Source organism: Protopterus annectens, chromosome 16.part0, assembly GCF_019279795.1.
Source record: "Protopterus annectens isolate FY-2018-M chromosome 16.part0, PAN1.0, whole genome shotgun sequence".
Taxonomy (NCBI): domain Eukaryota; kingdom Metazoa; phylum Chordata; order Ceratodontiformes; family Protopteridae; genus Protopterus; species Protopterus annectens.
Window position 1 is genome coordinate 554,667,764 of NC_056750.1, and position 21,214 is coordinate 554,688,977.

A 21,214-nucleotide genomic window follows, 5' to 3' on the forward strand; every position below is an offset into this window, starting at 1 on the left:
TTACATCTATAACGTTAGTACCTCAGGCAACATTGGGTGATGACAGAGGCCAGACATAGCAGCAGTGTCTTGGAGATGATGGCAGTCCTAGCATTGTAGGCATTCCAGGATTCCCTCCTCAAAGGTGTGGTATCCATTCAGAAGGCAAACATGGCAGTGGTCTTGGTATATCTACAAAAGGGGAACCTGTTCATATCTGTTATGCTGGGAAGCCATGAGGGTGTGGCAGTGGGCAGCATTGTCTCACTGCTTTCTGATGGCAGTGCACATCTTGGGAACTTCCAGTGTTTTGGCAGACCATCTGAGCTTGTCTATTCTTCTGCTTCATATGTGGTCACTCAGTCAGTGGCAACGATGATGATCTGTTACTGTGATGTTTTCGCCTCCCCCTGAATAACAAATGCAGCAGCTACTTTGCCTGGATTCCCCCAGAGGGACAGTCATGAAGGGATGATGTCCACAGTGACACAGTGTACACTTATTTTTCTCTGATAAGCTTTCTTCAGAAAGCCATGAGGTGTAGGGCAACAATAATTATCTTTGTTCCCTTTTAGCTTTGGTACATTTGGGTCTCTTTTCTCTGGCCTTATCTGAAACATCTTCCCTGAGTGTTGGATCCAGACCTTCTACTACATCTGTCCAGTCAGCCTCTCTACATGAAAACCCTTAAATTGACCTCATGGTTCCTCCACTTGTAAAGATGTCAAGAGACACAAGGTTGTCTAGTCCAGTGTACATATTCTGTTGTCAATAAGAAAACCTAGCAGTAGGAAAACTTACCTTAGCATATCTAAGAGATTTGCTACCTGGTGTTCCTGTAAAGCCTTGGACCATGTTTTGGCACCATTACTCAATATCTTAGCAGGCTTGTTTCAGAAAGGTGCTAGTTTCTCAACCATCAAAATACAATTAATAGCCATATCCAACTTTAACTTGGGATAAAACTAAACTTCAATTGCCTCTCTGAAATTCTCCAAGGCCTTTTTGAAGGGAACGTTCCTTCTTAGACCTCCCATCAGAAATCTGTTTCCTCCATGGGACATACTGTGGTGCTTCAAGCCTTAATCAAGTTCCCCTTTGACCCAGCATCATCAGCAGAACTAAAATTTATTTCTTGGAAAACAATTTTTTAGTAGCAGTCTCCTTATCTAGGGGATTTTCAGAATTAAAGGCATTGTCCTGCAGACCACCTGATTTGTTTTTCATAAGGGTAATGTATCACTGCAAACCAGTTCTCATTTCCTTCCTAAAGTGGCCTCAAAAGCAGCTCTTAACCAGTTAACCTACCTGTTTTTAGTCCCAATGTTTTCAAACAAAGGGGAGTGTACTTTACATTTGATATGTGTTTATCATCAGCCTAGATTTTACTTGCATTGCAACAAAGACATTGGAAAAATAGACCAGATTTTTCTTTCCTTTTCAAAGGCCAGATTGGGTCAAGGAGTTTTTAAAGTGACTTTATCCAGGTGGCTCCCTGACAGCATTACCTTTGTCTATAACGAAGTGGGATTGGCATTATCACACAAGTCCAAGACTCACTCAGCTAGAGTGGTGATTACCTCTGCTGTTTACTTTGTTAGAGTATCCATAACTGAGCTTTGTGATGAGGCTACTTAGTCTTCTGTTCCTTTGTGTCACATTACAAACTAGATGTACAGTCCAAATCCTAGGCATCATTTGACTCCACTGTACTTCAGAATCAGAATGTTGTTCTATGTAACCTTCCGGGGAGGAATCTGTCCCATCTTTTGAGTTGGATGGAAAACATAACATTGGATACACAAGTCATGTACTTGCCATAACAGTAGATGCATGTTGTTTTGTTCAGTCCAGTTTAGCATTTCTTCCTGCCCTCTCCCTTCCTAAATAGCCATTTGATGGCCCTTGTCCAGTCGATTGGACCTGACCAGGACCTTGTCGTGTTGCCAGCTTTGAGCTGTTAATAACCTTTTATGCCATGTTACATAGGTTAGTAAGTCTGTGTTATATCTGTCAAGTGAAGTACTAGGTACAAACAAGCAAACTCCATCTGAGGTATTCTTTGATGTAAAGGGAATTATTGGTAGGGGTAGAGCCAGAGCCCTGGATCCAAGCTCTTGAAAAAGGCGTGGAGGTCAGATATGGTCAGATGCGATAACACATCTGTTGAGCCGGATGGAGCAAGACATGAGGTTTATTACTGAGATTTCTTTTTCACAGAGGAGCTGAACCCCTAGAATGTTTTGCCAGTGACAGCAAGTAAGCAGTTCTGCCCCTCTCCAACGCCTCAGTCTCTCAATTGTCTGGAATATTTACATTGTGAGTGGCCTAGTGGGCTAATCACTATGAACCTATAAAGCAGTTGATCCTTCAGACTATATATGTCCTTGTAAATTGATTATTACAGTGCTCCTTTCAGTGACTTCTGTATTAACTGCATTCTCGGATGCATTAACGGCCTTTCTCCATAATGTGTTTAAGATAATATTACTTTAAAAGGACAGCAATGCAGCTCCTGTTCTGATATGTGTGGTCATCAGCTAATGAGGAAACAATAGATATTCTCAGATTTGAGCTTCAGGCATCTGACCACTTACATTTTGCATTTATGGCCCCTTCTGTGTGGAAATTTATACATCACTAGTTCAGGTGCTCCTGATCAGTGTTTTAAAAAGCATTGAATCCTTTGTTTATCCAAACCTTGGTGGATTTGTAATTCTTTTATTTTAAGTGAAACATGCGTAAATGTTCTGTGCAGTGCAATGAGCATGTTATGGATTGGTTATGTAATGTTAGCTTTTATATGGATTTTTATGAAAAATGGTAGCAATTGTTTTTGTCTAATATTGTAAAATATAAGGGCAAACAGATGTGTTTGGATGATTTTGTATGTAGTGTCATTGAGTAACACGTATTCATATGTGTGATAATGCTTTTGACATCATCTGTGTTTGTGGCGTTTAGTATTCATTAGATAATTTATATATTTAGTCGCTTGTTTTTGTTGACTGTGGAAGTACGATTGTGCAAACCCTTTTTCAATAGAGGCCTGAGGAGAAAAGCTCCACAAAATAAAAAATAAAGAAGCACTACTAAATACAATGTAGTATTCTGAAATTTAGGGGACAGATTGCATTTTGCAATATATACAAAGACAGCAAAATAAACATTTACGGTATATACACATTGAAAGTGTGTGTGTGTGTGTCCATCCATTTCCATACTTAAGTAGACTGACATTCTTTCCAGAACTACTCTATCTTATACTCACTGAATGCTGAGGTAGACATCAATTCCTCCTCAAGCATGTTGGATTAAGAGGCTAAACAGATAATGAATGAACGAACTTTGGCAGCCTTTTGAAGTGAAACCTTCGTAGGCATTAACTACAGCCGAGTAAAATGTGAAGGTACTCTGTCATTTTAGCCGAAGTGTGTGTTTTTATCTAACAGTACAATATTTAATAGAACATCTTAACATTGCTAGAGAAGAAAGTGCATTTGACTGTATATAGTACAGGATTGATATTCTGAAACTGGCATTTGCAGATAGTTTTTGTAATGAAAACATTAGTAGGCCAAACAGGTTTGCAGAAATACTTTCTCAACTGTGGAATGTGACTAGAATCTTCAGTGTTATATACATCTGATGTAAACATGTTTCATAAAGATATCAGATATTGTGCTTCATATTTCACGCAGTAGGTAAACTGTTTCTTTGCTGTGAAATTTGTTACAGATCTCTAATCTGTTTTGCATATTTTAGAATACTTTCAGTGCTTTGGTTTACATTTACCTTTTCTGTTTCCTTTTTTTCCCTTAGCTACTAGATGAAGTAGCTACATGGATATTTTTTGTCTTGACTGGTTACAAGTTCCGTCCAGCATCTGATAACCCATATCTGCAGTTGTCACAAGATGAAGATGACTTAGAAATGGATGCAGTGTAAGAAGCGTGTTTTGTTGCTGTATGTGCAAATAAACAAACTGACAAGGATGATGACAAAGTTATATGTGTTAGATGCTTTTCATAATAATCTCTAATGAGTAGTATGAGTGGGATAAGCTGTAGGCAGACATCAGTTTTCTGGCCAAATCTAAAGATCACTCTAATGTACAGAGTTGTTCTTATGTTATGGTCATTATGAAGTGCATAATCTGTCACCTTCAGTTCTTTTATGCTGCTGAACAGTTGTCTACATGCATCACTTTGCAGTCTGCTGCTGTATTCTAGGGGTGAGTTGAGAGAACAGGATCATAAAGTTGCCAACTGTTGACCATCGTAAGACATTTAGTTAAAAAGGCAACTTAACTGAGCAAGGTAGTTCAGGAAAATTATGGTTTATGGAGCATGATTAACTTTTTACATTGAAACAGTTAATCTGCTTCTACTTCAGCAGGAGCCTAATTATAAAATTATACCCTTCCCAGAAAAAAAAATATGGCAGAAAGCAGGAGTAGTCCCCAGGCACCTTAAGAAATTTAGTAAATTTTAATTTTAGAACACAATACTGATTTATTTCAGGTCATATTACTGAAGCCTTAGTAGTGCAGCAAAAAAGTTCAGAACAAGCCATATATGGTGCAATACTAGGAGGATAGTTTTAGTCGGATTTTATCATCTAGTCCCAATGTTTTCTAAGAAGTACCTTGAAAAAGCTTCACCTTTTAGAGGAGGCAGACGTAGCATGGGCAGTTCCAGAAGCAGTAGCAGCAGTCCTGAAGGGAAGAAAGCGTTTTTGCTAGACAAGTCAGGTGTCAACAGTAACACTTCTGCTAAAGTGGCTATTGGGCAAAGGCCCTTCGTTCTTCCTGCCCCTTCCCATCCCTGTACTTCTGGGGGGGTAATTACAGTACTAGTTACCACCATTTTAGAAATGTTGCTCAACGATGTGAATTTATCATACTTAGATATTTCTGGGGAAAAGATTCATAGCTTTCAGGAAGCAGTGGTTTCACCTGATCTCTGAGATGTGGTTCATGAAGTTTTTAATTGACAGCTATACCACAAAGTTTAATTAACTTCACTTCTCATTGGCATCTTTGCTACACCAGGGGATCATCGAAAATACGCTGTGCCCATTATAGAGTAACTGCTGGACTACAAAGCAGTCCACATGTGTCTTCTAAAGAAAGAAGATGAGAGTTATTATTCAGGATTGCTACTGGTTTCAAAACATGGATCACCAATTGTCCATTTTTGACTCGTCAATCTGTAGAAATAGTTGAAAGGTTCAAGATTATTATTGTACAATTCTCTGCTTCTTCTGCTTAGTGTTAACTAAGTATCAGTAGTGCACAAGCAAAAGTTCAGGAACAGTAGACCAAAAAATAAATAAAATAAAAAGAAACCTCGAAAGCTGAATTTAGAGCTATTTTTCAGTGACAAATGACCTATTGAGACTCTTTGTAAAACATTGGTTATTATAGCAAGTGAATTTAACTCCCTCTCCCTCCTTTGGCTTTATATGATAGACTTTGCAAAAATGACATTGCAAAATAGCAGTTAGAAAAGGTAATAGGGTGCATAATTTGACTGCTGCTGAAAGATTTCATGTTAAAATTGCCAAGTAATAGGACCACTGGTATTATGAAGCCAGGCAAAGGTGGGGGAGTTGTGATTTTAAGAATTTGTTTCCAAAAAATGCTGCTGTATTTGAACAATGGGGACATTTTCAGATAAACCACTAGGAGTGAAGTCAATATAGAATACTCTACAACACATTTTTTTCTGGAATATAACTTGCCCATGGACTCGGAGTATTTTATGTAGAAAAAAAAAATGGTTATATCCAATATTTTTGGGATTCTGAAAATCCACAAATCAATTGTTGGATGTCCTTTTGTGGCCAGTAGTGCCTGGTGGTGGTTTGAAAACGGACCCACATGCAAAGTTTGTGTATTTTTTGCTGACTTTATTAATAACAAAAAGCGCAATTTAAAGGATTCTTGGCAGTTCTTGACTATTATGGCTAAGTGTAAACTTATAGACAATGCCTAATTGGTGTTTACTGATTTTAAAGATTTGTTTCTGGTTATTCCCCATAATGAATGCATGGAATGGTTTTACAGTGCCTTAATATGGGGGAATAGTCTTCAGCAGGATGAAGGCAGTATCATTACATGTAGTGTGGTGCAAGAGTACTTTGTAATAAATTTGTGATCTTTGAAAATGACTATTATAAACAAATGAAATGCGTTACAATGGGGGCAGCAGCAGGACCTGTCTTTGCCAATATTGTATTGTGGTAGTGGGAGAGAAACTACTAGTCTATTTCTTAGGTTCATGGGTGAATAATAGGCTAACTGCCCTGAAGGGCCACTTTAAGCCTGGCCAATAATCCAGAGTCAGAATCAAACTATGTACTTTGTGCCTATAAGGCAAAGACAATAACCATTAAGCCAAACCCACCCCAAATGTACAGATTTCTTGCAATGGCTGGGAATTGAGCTTTAGTCAACTGCTTGAAAGGCAGTCGTGGAAGGGACCAGACACAGCTGAGCCAATCCCCAAAAGATGTGATCGGATTCTGGCATCACCTGTAGGAAGGAAGATGTTCTTTGTGTTTGACTGCTGCAGTCATCATCATCATCTTCTTCTTTCGCATTTTCCCAGTTAGGGGTCGCACAGCGATCACCTGTCCACTCATGATTGGCAGTGGAGTTTTATGGTGTTGAGTTGCCAGCCCGGCACCCAACCTTCCACAGAAGGCACACACACACACACACACACACACACACATTCACGCCTAGGGCCAATTTAGAGTGTCCAGTCCACCTACAGCATGTCTTTGGGATGTGGGAGGAAACTGGAGCACCCGGAGAAAACCCATGCGACCACAGGGAGGACATGCAGACTCTGCACAGAAGGCACCCCAGCAGAGAATCGAACTGGAGAACCTCTTGCTGTGAGGTGACAACACTAACCGCTGCACCACCACAGCCGCCCTCACTGTTGCAGTCATCACATTTGGGTTATCCCTGCCAGGGTAGCCCTCAGTCGGCCCGAATGCCAGAGGCTTAATATTTCTGTGTCGGTTGCCGTCGCTCCAGGACTGACGTCAGGTCATCAGTGGTATAAAATAAGGCAACCAACGCCATTACATCAGTCTTTCTTGCCATGAAGCCTGAAGCAGAAGCAATATGCACGAGTGCCGGTCGGCCACTACCTGAGTTTTCCATTTCCAAATTGAAGTTGAAGTCTTCTAAAGCTAAGTACCCCATTGGGGATCCTTTTTTCTTGCTCTAACCGATGTCAGAAAAAGTTAACAATTGTTTTGCCTGTGGAAAGCAAATACCATGCTGAGACTTTCATTCTTACTGCATCACTTGCTTAGGCCCAGAACTATACGTCGTTGGGCCCTTATTATAGCTACGTATTTTCGCTCTTAGTCCTCGAATTTCGATGCGGCTTCAGTAAGCCATCCAACAGTAGATCTTCTGAAACAACATAAGGATAAAGAGAGAGAGACTACACAAGTCCAAAACTGACGACGACACTTCCAATAAGCTAGTCAGTTCTCCGGTCCTCAGTGAGGCACTTTTGCAGCCCCTGATGCCCGCTTCTGTGGATTTGCAGGCCGCTACTGAGACCCTTTCAGAGTCTAGTATGCCACTAGACTCTTCATCAACTAAGGATCCTGCAGATGTCTCTGCCTTGGATGGGTCTAGAGCCGTTGAGCAAGCACTGGCTTCCGAGGAAGTACTTCGCACTACCGATTCTCAACACAGACCGACTTCTTTCGCATCTTCCATTCTTTCGAAAACTACAGAGTTTCTAAGGCCCAGGGTATGAACCACACCCAAAAAATCGACGACCCAAGCTCAGGCACTTGCTTCCCTTACCTCAGTCTCAAATGCTTAAAGCGCTGGAAGACCTTATAAAGTTTAGCATGGGAAGCCAGGCTACCCCTTCCAAAAGAAAGAGATTTGTCCCCAGTAGTTTTATCTGAACATGAATCCGATGACTCTGATGCATCTGAATATGAAGATATGCAACCCCTCTCTGCTTATGAAGATTCTGATGCAGATGAATCCATCCCTTCAGCCTCTCCACCCGAGGACTTTTCCTTTGGGGAAATCCTAAATACCTTAATGGGGCATTTCCAATGGGAATATCAGGACTACCCTCAGTCAAAAAAGAGACTCGGAGAATTCTTAGGTCTTCACAGCACAGACCTCTGGCCATTCCTCCTGTCCTGGATGTTGTGGATGATGATTTTATGCAATCCAGTTTGACCCCTGACACCCTCCCTCCTGCTCCTAGAAAACCTGAAAGGTACTATACAGTCCCTGACTCTCACAAATTTCTTTTCAAAAATCCTACTGCTGACCCCGAGGTTATCTCTCAAGGGCCTAAAGGAATTAAACCAACTTCTACTAAGAATCCCACCCCCTCGGATAGGGATTCCCGAGCATTAGACAGATGGGGTAAAAAAGTGTACACCTCCTCCACTCTTGCTATTAGAGCACTTAATTGTCGGTTCCATATGCTGAAATATCAGCAACATACCATGGAACTCCTCAAACAAAAAAAATTTTCTTTTCCTGCCGAAAATAGAGTTACCAAAGTTAATGCATTCTGTACAAGTAACTAAGCATACCTTACAATGTGGTTTTGACGTCCTAGAAGCATCTTGCAGGGCAGCAGTCATTGGTTCTGTCCTTAGAAGGCATGCTTGGCTTAAGGAATTGCCCTTGCCAGACCATGTCAAATCCAAATTGTTGGACGCACCCTTGCACAAAGACAACTTATTTGGCACCAAGGCAGAAGAGGTCTTAAAGATGGAAGAAAAAGCTAAATCTATGCAGACAGTTAAAGACTTCTTGCAGGTCCAACCACCGAGGTTCAGTAGGCATTGCCCCTCCAAGCACTGGTCCTTTCCTACACCCTCCAGGTCAGCTCAGCCCAGACCCCGGGGAAGCAGGCCCCCAGACAAAATCCCCAGGGAATGCAGCGATCTAAGCAATGGAGTTCCTCCTCTTCAAAACCAGGGAGTGCTAAGCCACCCCCCTCATGGTAAGAACTCACAATGACTTTACACTTCCACCCCTCACTCTGCCCACCTGCTCTTGCCCCTAGGAGTAAAACTCTCCTTCTACACAAGCACTTGGGCCACCATTACCAATGACTGCTGGGTCCTCAACATAGTGTCCCAGGGATACAGATTTTACTTCCACACTCTACCAACCCCAAAAGGGTCCCCAGATCTTCCCCCAAACCAGTGGACAGAGGTCAGAAAGCAAGTCCTTTCACTGCTCTGTTTGAAGGCAATAGAGCATGTTCATGCAGAACAGATAGGCCAAGGTTTGTACTCCAGACTCTTCCTGGTACCCAGAAAAGAGTGCACATAACACCCCATCCTCAATCTATCCATTCTAAACACCTTTCTGGTGATACCAAAATTCAAAATGCTCACCCTCCAGCAACTTCTATCTATGCTCTACAAGGATGCTTGGTTAGCCACCCTAGACCTAAAAGAGGCCTACCTACATATCCCCATCAGGATATCATGCAGGAAATACCTACTTTTCAAGGCAGGATCACTGTCACTGCACTTTCTGTTCTCTGCGCTTCCCTTTGTCGTATCCACTGCTCCTAGAGTTTTCACAAAATGTCTGGCTCCCGCCATTGCTTTTTGCAGACAAAGAAATATTCAAATTTATCGATACTTAGACGACTGCCTGATTCAGGCAGGCAGTCAGGAAAAGCTGCTAAAGCATCTGACCTTTGTAAAGGACCTACTGACCTCCCTGGGGTATACTATCTACAAAAAGAAATCCAAACTAGTACCCACACAAAAAATTGTATTCCTGGGAGCAAGCCTGGACACAGCATCCCAGATGACATTCCTTACACCAGAAAAGCAAACCTACCTGACAGCCTATTTCTCTCAACCTGCCACCATACCCCAGTTATCCGCAAGGAAAATCCTGCAAGCTCTGTGGTTAATGGCTTCTTGCATTCTACTCATTCCATATGCCAGAATACATATGAGGAAACTACAGTGATACCTAAAAAGCCTTTGGTGTCAGCACTCCCAAGACCTGGAAACTCTTATAACAGTGACACCTTGTTTAAGGAACGTTTTTCTTTGGTGGGCAGCAGCATGCTGCCACAACAAGGGACTTCCCTTTTCACAACCCCAAGCCGCCCAGACCCTCACCACAGACTCATCATACTATGCCTGGGGTGCACACCTGGATGGCAGGTGCATTCAGGGCCAATGGAGCTCAAATCAAATACATCTGCACATCAACCAAAAAAGAGATGTTAGCTGTTCAGCATGCTCTGACAGCCTTCAGGCCCTTTCTCTCCCCAGGACTTCTACTGATCAAAACAGACAACAACACTGTGATGTGGTATATCAACAAGCAGGGAGGGACTCACTCGTACCCCATGTGCAGGCTCACCATGACCCTTTGGCACACTGCCTCAGCCATGCAGCTACACCTGTTAGCACAATTCCTGTTAGGCTCTCTAAACTCTCTGGCAGACAACTTAAGCAGAAATCTTCTGGACACACACAAGTGGCAGCTAGACCAAAGAACTTTCACCCTTGTAACCCAGAAGTGGAGCACCCCAAAGGTCGACCTCTTTGCCTCCCACTCCAACCATCAGATCAGCATATTCTGCACCAGGGAACCTCACAGCAAGGCATGGAAAGTGGATGCTGTATCCTTCCAGTGGGTCAACTTCTCAGTCTATGCATTTCCCCCTCTACTGCTCATTTCAAGGGTACTGCTCAAAATAAGGGAGGAAAAAACGAGGACAATCCGGATTGCCCCAGACTGGCCACACCAGCACTGGTACCCATTGCTGCACAATCTATCACCCCTGCCACCATGGCATCTCTGTCAGTCCCAACATTCCTGACCCAGAGGAATGGAGAATCCATGCATCCCCAATTGCAGACCCTCAGCCTAGCTTATTCCCTGACTACTTCACAGGCTGCCAATCTAAGCAAACGAGTTCTAGATGTGATACGTGAGGCCAGACGCCCTAGCACTAGAAAGTTTTATGCTGACAAGTGGAAAAGGTTTTGCACCTGGATCCAGGCTAAGAGAGCCAGAACGGCACAGCCTTCCCTACCTCTCATCTTGGACTACTTGGATGACCTACTACACAGAGGTTTGTCCTTCTCTTCTATTAAAATTCATGCCTCTGGCATCTCTGCTCATTTCAGCACAGAGCCACTTCTTTACTCCCACCCTCTCATCGAACAGTTCCTAAGAGGGGCTAACAACTTGAGGCCACCCAGAGCAGCACCTACCCAGCTTGGGACCTAAACTTTGTGTTGGAAAAGCTCACCCTGCCCACCTTTGAACCAGCAGCTTCAGCAGAGTTAAAGTTTCTCTTTTGGAAGACAGCCTTGCTTCTGGCCATCACTTCAGCTAGAAGAGTATCCGAGTTACAAGCACTTATGGCTGTAGAGCACTTTATCATTTTCCATGCTGGCAGGGTTTCTCTCAAGACTAACCCATCTTTCATGCCAAAAGTAGTGTCCAGTGTGGCTGTCAAACAATCCATTCATTTACCCACCTTTTTCCCTAACTCACAAAACAAGGGGGAAAGGAATTATGCACTCTCTAGATGTGCACAGACAGCTCAGGTTCTACCTAGACAGGACTAAATCATTTAGAAAGACTGATCAATTGTTAGTCAGCTTTGCTGCAGGAGCAGAGGGCAAGGCCATATCCAAACAAACCATTTCCAAATGGATAGCACACTGCATCCATTTCTGCTACAAGCAGCATGGGAAACCTCCCCCCAAGGGGGACAGGACACGTTCTACCAGAGCAACCTCCACCTCTGCAGAGGGGTCCCCACCAGGGACATCCTGGAGGCTGCAACATGGACATTTGTTCATACCTTCACCAAGCATTACCACCTACCTATCTTCTCCAAATCCAGGGCAAGCTTTGCCACCGCAGTCTTTCAGGGCATCCTAGCCAGCCCTCAGTCTTCTTGACTGCCTCCACCCTTTTCTTCAGCTTTGGGAATCAACCCAAATGTGATGACTGCAACAGTGAAATACAAAGAACGTAGTACAGTTTTGTACACTTACCATAAATGTACATGTTCACATGTATTCACTATTGCAGTCCTGGTTTCCCTCCCTCCACCCCCTTGTCTCTTTCTCTCTCTCTCTCTCTCTCAATTTCTCACACTCTCTCTCCTTACAAGGAATCTTTGGTATTTACTTTCTACTGGTGGTGTTTTTCCACCATAACCTAACTCCCCCTTGGGGGGCTTCTGACAGGGTAAGAAAAACAGATGTAATGGCATCAGCTGCCTTATTTTATACCACTAACGACCTGACTTCAGTCCTGGAGTGACGGCAACTGATGCAGAAATACTAAGCATCTGGTATTCGGGCCGACTGAGGGTTACCCTGGCAGGGATAACCCAAATGTGATGACTGCAACAGTGAATACATGCGAACATCTACATTTATGTTAAGTGTACACAACTGTACTTTTTGGAGCAAGGGAGTGTTCGTTGATGCTATGGTCGTGTCGGTGGCCACCAAGAAGGAACTTGTAGAGCTGAGTTCATCTATCCATTCCCCCCTAACATTAATTCTACGGTTTTGGACAGATTTGGGAAGCGTGTTTATGCTTCAGCAACCTTTGCCCTTAGTTCGCTGAACTGCTCGGCACACTTTACAAGACTACAAAGGGACTTAATAAAGGAACTGTCAAAATCTCTTTCTGGGAGCACTACTGCTGAGACTCTGACTTCTCTGGCCTCACAGTTGGCAGTCCTGCAATCCATTTCTAATTAGTATATGAGGTCTTTCATGCAGCTGAAGCTACCTCAAAGATGGCAAGTTCAGGGATTTCCATTAGGAGGCATGCCTTGATGCGCTTGTGTGATTTTGCAGAGCCCTTCAAGTCCTTGTTTGTCAATTCACCTTTTGACGGCGGTTCAATTTTGGCCAAAAGGTAAAGGACACACACTGCAGGTGTGAGCAAGATGGAGAGATCCTCTCTGCAGCTGGAGTATGTTTTTCGACTTCTCAAAGAAACTTTTTTAGGAATCAATGAGGTGATTCCGAAAGTCCCAGGGTCCTGTCCAAGATCCACGTGGAAATATTCCCCCTGCCCCCCCCAGGGCAGTGGGGAGAACTCAAATGGAAGGTGTTGCCCATGCAGCAGAGGAGGCCCACAGAACCAAAATCTAGAGATTCATTCTTTGACAAAACCGTACCAGTGCTCCTGAAAGGAGATCCGATTTTCCCCTTCTGTAGGCAGTCGGGGTCAATTATCCCTGCATCAGAGAGCCTGGTTGGAAATCATAACAGATACCTGGATGCAGAGGATTACATAATGCCCTTTTTCCTTCCATATCCATCTGTATACAAATTTCCTGATGTTCCACCCAGTCAGAGGAAAGCAGCAGCACTAGATATATAAAAGCTGGTAGAAAAAAGTCATCCAAGAGGTCCCACTAGACCAAATAGAATCTTGAACTTATGCAAGATTTTTTTTTTAGTGCCAAAGAAAACTGGGGAGTGGAGACCAGTTTTGGATCTCAGCAACTTTAAAAGTCAGTTCAACACACAAAGTTTTGGATGGTCATAGTTAAGTCAATTTTGCCTTTCTTGTGCAAGGACAACTGGATGTGCTTGATAGGCCTTGAGAGTGCATTCTGTCACATAAAAATAGACAATCTATAAGGTATCTATGCTTCCATCTGGGAGTGAGCCATTACCAGTTCTGTGCACTGCCTTTTGGCCTCACCACAGCCCCCGGGGTGTTCACCAAATGCATGGCCTTGGTAGCAGCTCACTTGATCCTGCAGGGAATGCTAATATTTACAACTGGCTCATTACTACCCCAATGAGGCATCTACTATTTAGAGTAGGGGATCAGTTACCACAGACTTCCTGCAATCTGGGGATAACCATAAATTACAACAAATCTCAGTTTCGACAGTCTCAGACATTGGAATTCATAGGAGCAGTTTTCAACACAGTATCAGTGACAGCTTGTCTTCCTCTCTCAAGAGTACAAACTAACAGATTCTAAGTCAGAAAAATACTTCACAGCACCACAGTCTCAACCAGATTGTTTCTACAAATTTTTAGGATCATTGTCGATGGCTATAGTCTTAGTTCCCCTAGCAAGATTTCACATAAGAATTCTTCAGTGAATGTTAGCAACACGGTGGTGTATTCTTTACCAACACATATCAGCCCAAATAAGAATCACTCAGGCATGCAAGAGATGCCTCTGGTGTTGGATTTGATCAGATTCTACAAGGCCATCCTTTCATTCTCCCTCAGCCCAAGGCTTTAGTGACCATGGGTGCATCCCAGATTGGGTGAGGGGGGCACTTCCTGGGAAAACAGTCCAAGGCACTTGCTCCTCAAAGCGGCCGACATGCATGTCAGTGTCCTGGAAATGAGAGCAGTGCTCTTAGCGTTGCACGCCTTTCTAGACTGTTACCCTTTTAGGACAGTTGCTGTTTAGATAGATAATATGTCAGTAGTTCGGTACATCAACAAACAAGGAGGAACCAGATCTTACTCCTTATGTTAAGAAGCCCTCATTGTGTGGTAATGGGCGATATCATGCAACCGTTTTCCGATAGCAATGCAAATTCTGGGGAGGTCCAGTGTGATAGTAGACAAATTGAGCAGTTCCGTTCTTCTCCTCACAAGTGGTCTCTCAACAAGAAGGTAGTAGAAATGATTTTTCGCCAGTGGGGCCAGTGCTCCTGCCATTTCTTTGCAGCTCCCCTAAACAAGTGCAGCAGCTTCTTTGCCCTAATCCCCCCACTGGAGGAATCACTGAGAGAAGCTCTACTACAAAATTGGCCCCCTGGTCTCCTCTCTCCATATTCTCCAACTCCCTTGATCTCCAAATTTCTACAGAAAGCTTTCTGGTTGAAGGGCAAGGTCATGCTCATTGCACCTTACTGGCCTCAACAGGTTTGGTTCCCTTTTCTTTGGCCTCATCTAGTCTATCCCCCTTGGTTTCTGGATCCAACTCCAGACCTTTCTCACCCAACAAGCATGATTCACCCTAATATCTCATGCCTAAAGCTGACAGTGTGGTTTCTCCACTTCCTTTAAAAGCCAGACAACCTATGCTCAACAAAAGAGCTAGTTCCGCGACTCTTAGAGTTCAGTTAGCAGCCATCTCTAGTTTTCACATTGGATTGGACAACTGTACCCTGACTTCATCTAAGCTTTTTAAGCCCTTCTTGAGAGAGACTCTTCTTTTGAGACCTCCCTTTAAAGGTGCAGCTCCTCTGTCGACTTTACTCCCCCCCCCCCCCTTTGAACCAGCAGCAAAATGTGATCTAAAATTTCTAGCCTGGAAGACTGTCTTTTTAGTAGCCATCACCTTTGTTAAAAGGATTTCAGAACTTCAAGCATTGTCTTATAAACCTCCCTACTTTATTTTTCACAGGGATAGAGTGACATTATGAACCAATCCTTCCTTCCTTCCTAAGGTGGTGTCAGAATCTAATATCCATCAATCAATTAATTTGCCAGGTTTCTTTCCTAAATTTACAAAGGTGAATATATGTTGCATTTATTGGATGTTCACAGACAATTACGTTTCTAATTCCATAGAACAGTTAGATCAATTATTTGTGTCCTTTACAGATTGTAAATTGGGCAAAGCAGTTGCAAAGGTAACTTCAGCCAAATGGCTGATGGATTGTATATCATTTGTCTATAATAAGTAAGGTCTGACCCTACCAAAACTGTTAAGAAGCCCATTCATCTAGGTCCATGGCAACTCCTTCAGTGTCTCTATCCTGGGCCTCCATGGACAACACGTGCAGCTGAAACTTGGGCCAATCATCATACCTTTATTACTCATTAAAACTGGATCTGGTCTCAAGAGGAAGAACAGCCTTTGGCTCAGCTGTGCTCAGAAATATCCATCCTTATCCACCCGTGGTTTTAGGTAGCTGGGGACTCTGTCCCAACTGTTGAGAAATGAGTGAAAATTGGGAACGTCAGATGAAGTTATGTACTCACCGTAACGTTCCATCTGATATTGTTAATCCTCGTTCATTCCTTACGCATGGGTATCGGTTCCGACCTCGGAACAGAGCCAGCCATTTTCCAAGCTCGCGTCAGCTTCAAACTCTCGAGCTAAACTCTTTCCCACAATCTCCCTCTCCCTGTTACCCCAGACTTCGTTTGCCATGTTGCCATTTGGTCGTGTCAAGCTGCTTCTCTTGAGCTAAGTACAGTTGTTTGTTGTTTAATAGTCTTTCATATTACTTTTCTGTCAGATAAGTTTCTATTTCATTGTCTCTTACCCTACCGCATCTAGCGTAATATTTTCTTCAGGTTTTTCTGCTCTTTTCTCTATCTTTTTGCCGCAAGGTATTCTCTCTTTACCATCGTTGGTAATCCTTCCCTTTCTTCTCATACCTTCAGGTATTCTTTTGTACCATTGTTGGTACCCTTTTCTGTTATTTAATTTGCTGTCATGGCAGATAAGAAAGGTAGTCCGGGGTTTAAGCGGTGTTCTGATTGTGGACACAAACTACCAACTTCTGATGCACACTCTTTGTGCGTTTGTTTGGGGGTGTTCCAGTTGTCTGTTGACCCGCCCTGTACTATCTGTGAAAACTTTTCAAATAGAGCTTTGTTGGAAAGGAAAAACAAGCTGTTGCTGAAGGGACTTCTTAAGTCTCCCTTTTCAGAGGCTATTTCTGGGTCGGAGCCTCAACCCCTCCTAGAGCCCATAAGAAAATCTTGGATGTTCCTACTAAGGCTAAATCTTTGCCTTCGTCCCCAGCTGGGGACTCCCACCAACCAAAACCAAAAAAGGCTAAAGTTTCGGCTCCTGAGCTCACTTAGTCAACCCCAGGGCTTTCAGTGCCTAGACCTTCAGCACTGAGACCTTTGGCTCCATTAGTGATCTTAGCTCCATTTTCTCCTGCAGCCTTCAATATATCGGCACCAAGGGGCTCCTCTGTTCAGACTATTACCACTGTATCGGCACCGACCGTTCAGTCGGCGCAGACTTGACCACATCGGTTCCGATATCGTCCTCGGAACCGACGCCTTTATTGTTGACTCCAGTTTTGTCTGTTCCAGCTTCGGTACCGACAAGCACTTAGGCACTGATCCTTGTGTCTGTGCAGACCATGACCTCAGCACCGATGATTTCTTCGGTGTAGACGCCCGTAGTCCAGGCTCTCTTGGCACCGTTGTCCTCGGTGTGGACTGGTGAGATGGGCACTGAGTTTGCCTCTTCTGCGGACAGGCCTGTTTCTCCCTCAGTCTCCGTGAGGTCCACTAGAAGCCTTTCTGAACACGATGTGTTGCTTCTTGTGGATCAGGTGCTCTTGGCCAGAGGTATCCCACCCCTCAGGAACTATCCTTCCTTGGGAAGTGATCACCTGTCTCCAAAGACCCCTTGTTATTCTCCTCCTTCATTGCCTTTGAAGTCCATGGATATATAGACAGTCTTCCCCTTCTGCGGTCCCATTTATGGATCTCACAAAGGAACCGCAGTTGCCTTTGTGGCAGGAAAGTTTTGCTACGACCCAGGATGTCAGTTGTGACACGCATGGTTTGCTGCTCCACAGCCATCCAGGGACTCCGGGTCGGCAGGCTGACCCCTGTCCTAGACATTCACCCATCTTTAGGTGGACCAGCCTTCCAACTGATGGAGAAGGCTTTCGCTGCTGCTGGCGATACTGGACTGTCTATACCTCCGCCCTCTTCTGGTACACTGGTTTCACAAGTCGCACCTAGCGGACACCGGGTGCAAGGGCCTCGGGACTTATTCCCAATGGAATCCCCTTTTCCTCTATTTTCTCCAGCTTCTCCCGCTGAGGAGGTCCACCGGAAAAGTTTGTGTAAGAGGAAGCACATGGACTCCCCAGAGGAGTTCCTCAATGAAGAAGGATACCCCTGGTCACCCTCTGAGGTATCCTTTGGTGATATCCTCGAAATCCTGAAACGGAGAGGTGACTGGCAGTCCTCTAATCCGACCTCTGAGGAATCTGTGTTCCTGCAGGCTTTTTGCGCCGTGCCCCTTACCTCCTGGGTTACTCCACCTGCCGATGAACTTGTCCGGCTTATCGTGTAGCATGCTTGGAAGGCTCCTGATACCATCTAAGCTATTCCCCGGAGGCCAGATAAGATTTTGTCCCCTCCTGCTTCGGATCCCCATTGGTCCAAAGGTCTTCCTGTGGATGCTTTGGTGGTGGCGGCCACAACAAAAAAGGATCTGGCAGAAGAAGAAAGCCAGACTGTCCATCCACCTAACAAAGAGTCCCGGGCCCCGGACAGGATAGGGAAGCGCACCTTTGCATCAGCGACCTTTACTATCAGGTCCCTGAATTATATGGCACACTTTACCAGGCTTCAAAGGGATCTAATTTCTGAGCTGTCTGAAACCTTGGCTGGTTCTGTGTCTGATGAGGTCCATGACAAAGTGGCCTCTCAGCTGGCCACCATTGAATCAATATTTAACTCCTCTATGAAACTGTCTCACACATCAGAAGCAGCAGCTAGAGCAGCAGGTTCAGCTGCGGTCTTGAGAAGACACGCATGGATGCGCTTGTGCAATTTTGCGGAACCCTTTAAGGCTTCTTTTCTTAATGCTCCCATTGAGGCCTCCTCGTTGTTTGGGCCCAAAGTTAAAAGCACACTGGCCAGATGTGAACAGGATGGTAAGACCCTTTCTGCCATAGGTGTCTGTTATTCTTCCCCTCAACGTGCTTTCTCCAGAAACCAAAAGAGTGGGAAGATATGGTTCAAGAAATCTCCGGGTCCTTTCCGTGACACACAAGCCGAGTTCTCCCCTAGAGACAGAGGGGGAAACTCACAGGGAAGACACTCCTTTCAGGGCAGAGGAGGTCCGCGTAACCACGGTTCCAGGGATTCTTTCCCTGGTCAATCCTACCAGCGCTTCTGAAGAGCGGCCCGACTCCTTTCCTCTGGAGTTGGTTGGGGAACGTTTCTCCTTGTACCCTTCTGCCTAGCTAACCATCACCACCGATTCTTGGGTACAAAGGATTATAACCAGAGGTTATCATATTCCCTTTGATCTTTGTCCTGCCCCTTCAAAAAACCTTCCTGATATTCCACCCAGTCATAGGGAAGAAGCAACACTAGAGATAGAAAGAGAGTCATCCAAATAGTCCCACCAGACCAGATAGGATCCGGATTCTACTCAAGACTGTTTTTGGTGCCAAAGAAAACCAGGGACTGGAGACCAATTTTGGATCTCAGTGTATTGAACAAGTTTGTGAGAGTACAAAAATTCCGGATGGTCACAATACAGTCTATCCTCCCACTTTTGGAAAAAGACGATTGGATGTGCTCGATAGATTTTCAAGATGCATACTACCACATAAAAGTGGACAGGCCATCAAGAAGATTTCTGCACTTCCGTGCGGGAGCCAATCACTACCAGTTCAGAGTGCTGCCTTTCGGCCTCTCTACAACCCCCAGAGTGTTCACAAAGTGCATGGCAGTTGTCACAGCTCATTTGCAACTTCAAGGATTCCAAGTGTTTCCATACCTAGACGACTGTCTCATTTCCGCCCCCACCAGACATCTACTGGAAGAAACCCTGGCATACTCTCTCAGTCGACAGAATTCATAGGGGTTATCTTGGACACAAAGAACTGCAGAGCTGCTATTCCAGAGCACAGAATTTTAAGGATAAAGCAACAACTGATTCCAATCCTTTCAAGGGAGAAATCCACGGCTCACACGGTTCTACAGCTGCTGGGTTCCATGGCAGCCTCCATCACCATTGTTCCCCTGGCCAGGTTTCACATGAGGCTTTTACAATGGCTACTGCTCACCCAATTGTATCCTTTTTAGCATCCTCTTTCAGCCATGATTCGAGTAACCCACAAGTGCAAACAGGATTTAAATTGGTGGATGATACACAGTCTGTCACAATGGTCTCGCCCCTTCTTCCCCCAGCAACCCAAGGCCACAGTGACCATGGACGCCTCCCTGATGGAGTGGGGGGGGGGGGTTGTGTCAGCGACAGACAATCCAAGGCACTTGGTCCGAACTGGAGGCCCATCTGCATATAAATGTTCTAGAGCTGAGGGTGGTGCTTCTGGCGTTGCAAGCATTCCATCCCCTGCTGTCGTCTGGGACAATTGCGATTCAATCAGACAATATGGCGGTGGTCTGGTACATCAACAAGGAAGGTGGAACCAAATCTTACCCCTTTGTCGAGAGGCCATGTGGATATGGCAATGGGCGATGGCTACCAACCGTTTTCTTCTAGCAATGCACATTCCTGGGAGTTCCAACGTGATAGCAGACAGACTCAGCAGGTGTATTCTTCAACCTCACAAGTGGTCCCTGCATCCCTTGATAGTGACGGAGATCTTCCTCCGCTGGGGCCGTCTTTGCTGCGACCTCTGTGCATCCCCAACCAACTACAAATGCAGCAACTACTTCACCCTGATTCCCCCTCTGGGACGGTCACCCAGGGACACTCTAGTCGACGAATGGCCCTCTGGTCCTCTCTACGCATTTCCACCCTTTCCCCTCATTCCCCAGTTTCTGAAGAAAGCCCGTCGGTTGAAGAGCAAAGTGATCCTCATAGCACCATATTGGCCTTGACAGATTTGGTTCCCCTTCCTTTGGTCTCACCTACTAGATCGACCATGGAGTCTCTATCCAACCCCGGAGTTGATCTCACATCCACAGAACCTGATTCATCCCAACTTGAACAGCCTGAAGCTCGCGGCTTGGCTACTCCAATTCCCTTGATTGCCAGGCAGAATTAACTTTCTTTACCAGTACGTGATATTCCCATTGCATCCAATAAGTCTTCCACTGGAATTACTTATCTGAACAAGTGGAAAAGATTTACCTATTGGCTGAAAGATAAACAAGTAGATCCCTTCTCAGCACCAGTGTCGGTAATACTAGATTATCTGGCCAATCTTTTTCAGTCTGGTCTGTTGGCCTCTACCACTAGAGTTCATTTGGCTGCAATTTCTAATTTTCACAAGGGTGTCCAAGATTCCTCTCATGTCCCACAAATTGTGCAAGACCTTGATAAAAGGTGTGAATCATCTGAAGCCACCTTTTAGAAAACCTATTCAACCATTGGATTTATCATTAGTTCTACAAGCTCTGACAATGCCACCTTTTGAACCAGCCTCTTCTTGCGACCTCATGTATTTGTCATGGAAAACCTTGTTTTTGGTCACCATTACTTCTGCCAGACATATTTCTGAGCTTCAAGCTTTATGTATCAAGAGTC

General features: G+C 44.4%; 1 protein-coding gene across 1 annotated transcript in view; it reads left to right on the forward strand.

Annotated features, from left to right (window-relative positions):
* LOC122790620 (protein GPR107-like) overlaps nucleotides 1-21,214 on the forward strand; it is a 377,399-nt gene that overhangs the window by 100,811 nt on the left and 255,374 nt on the right. The window contains exon 4 of the mRNA XM_044058145.1: nucleotides 3,802-3,923. Within this exon, the coding sequence (XP_043914080.1) occupies nucleotides 3,802-3,923 (122 nt within the window). The remainder of the gene's footprint in view (nucleotides 1-3,801; nucleotides 3,924-21,214) is intronic.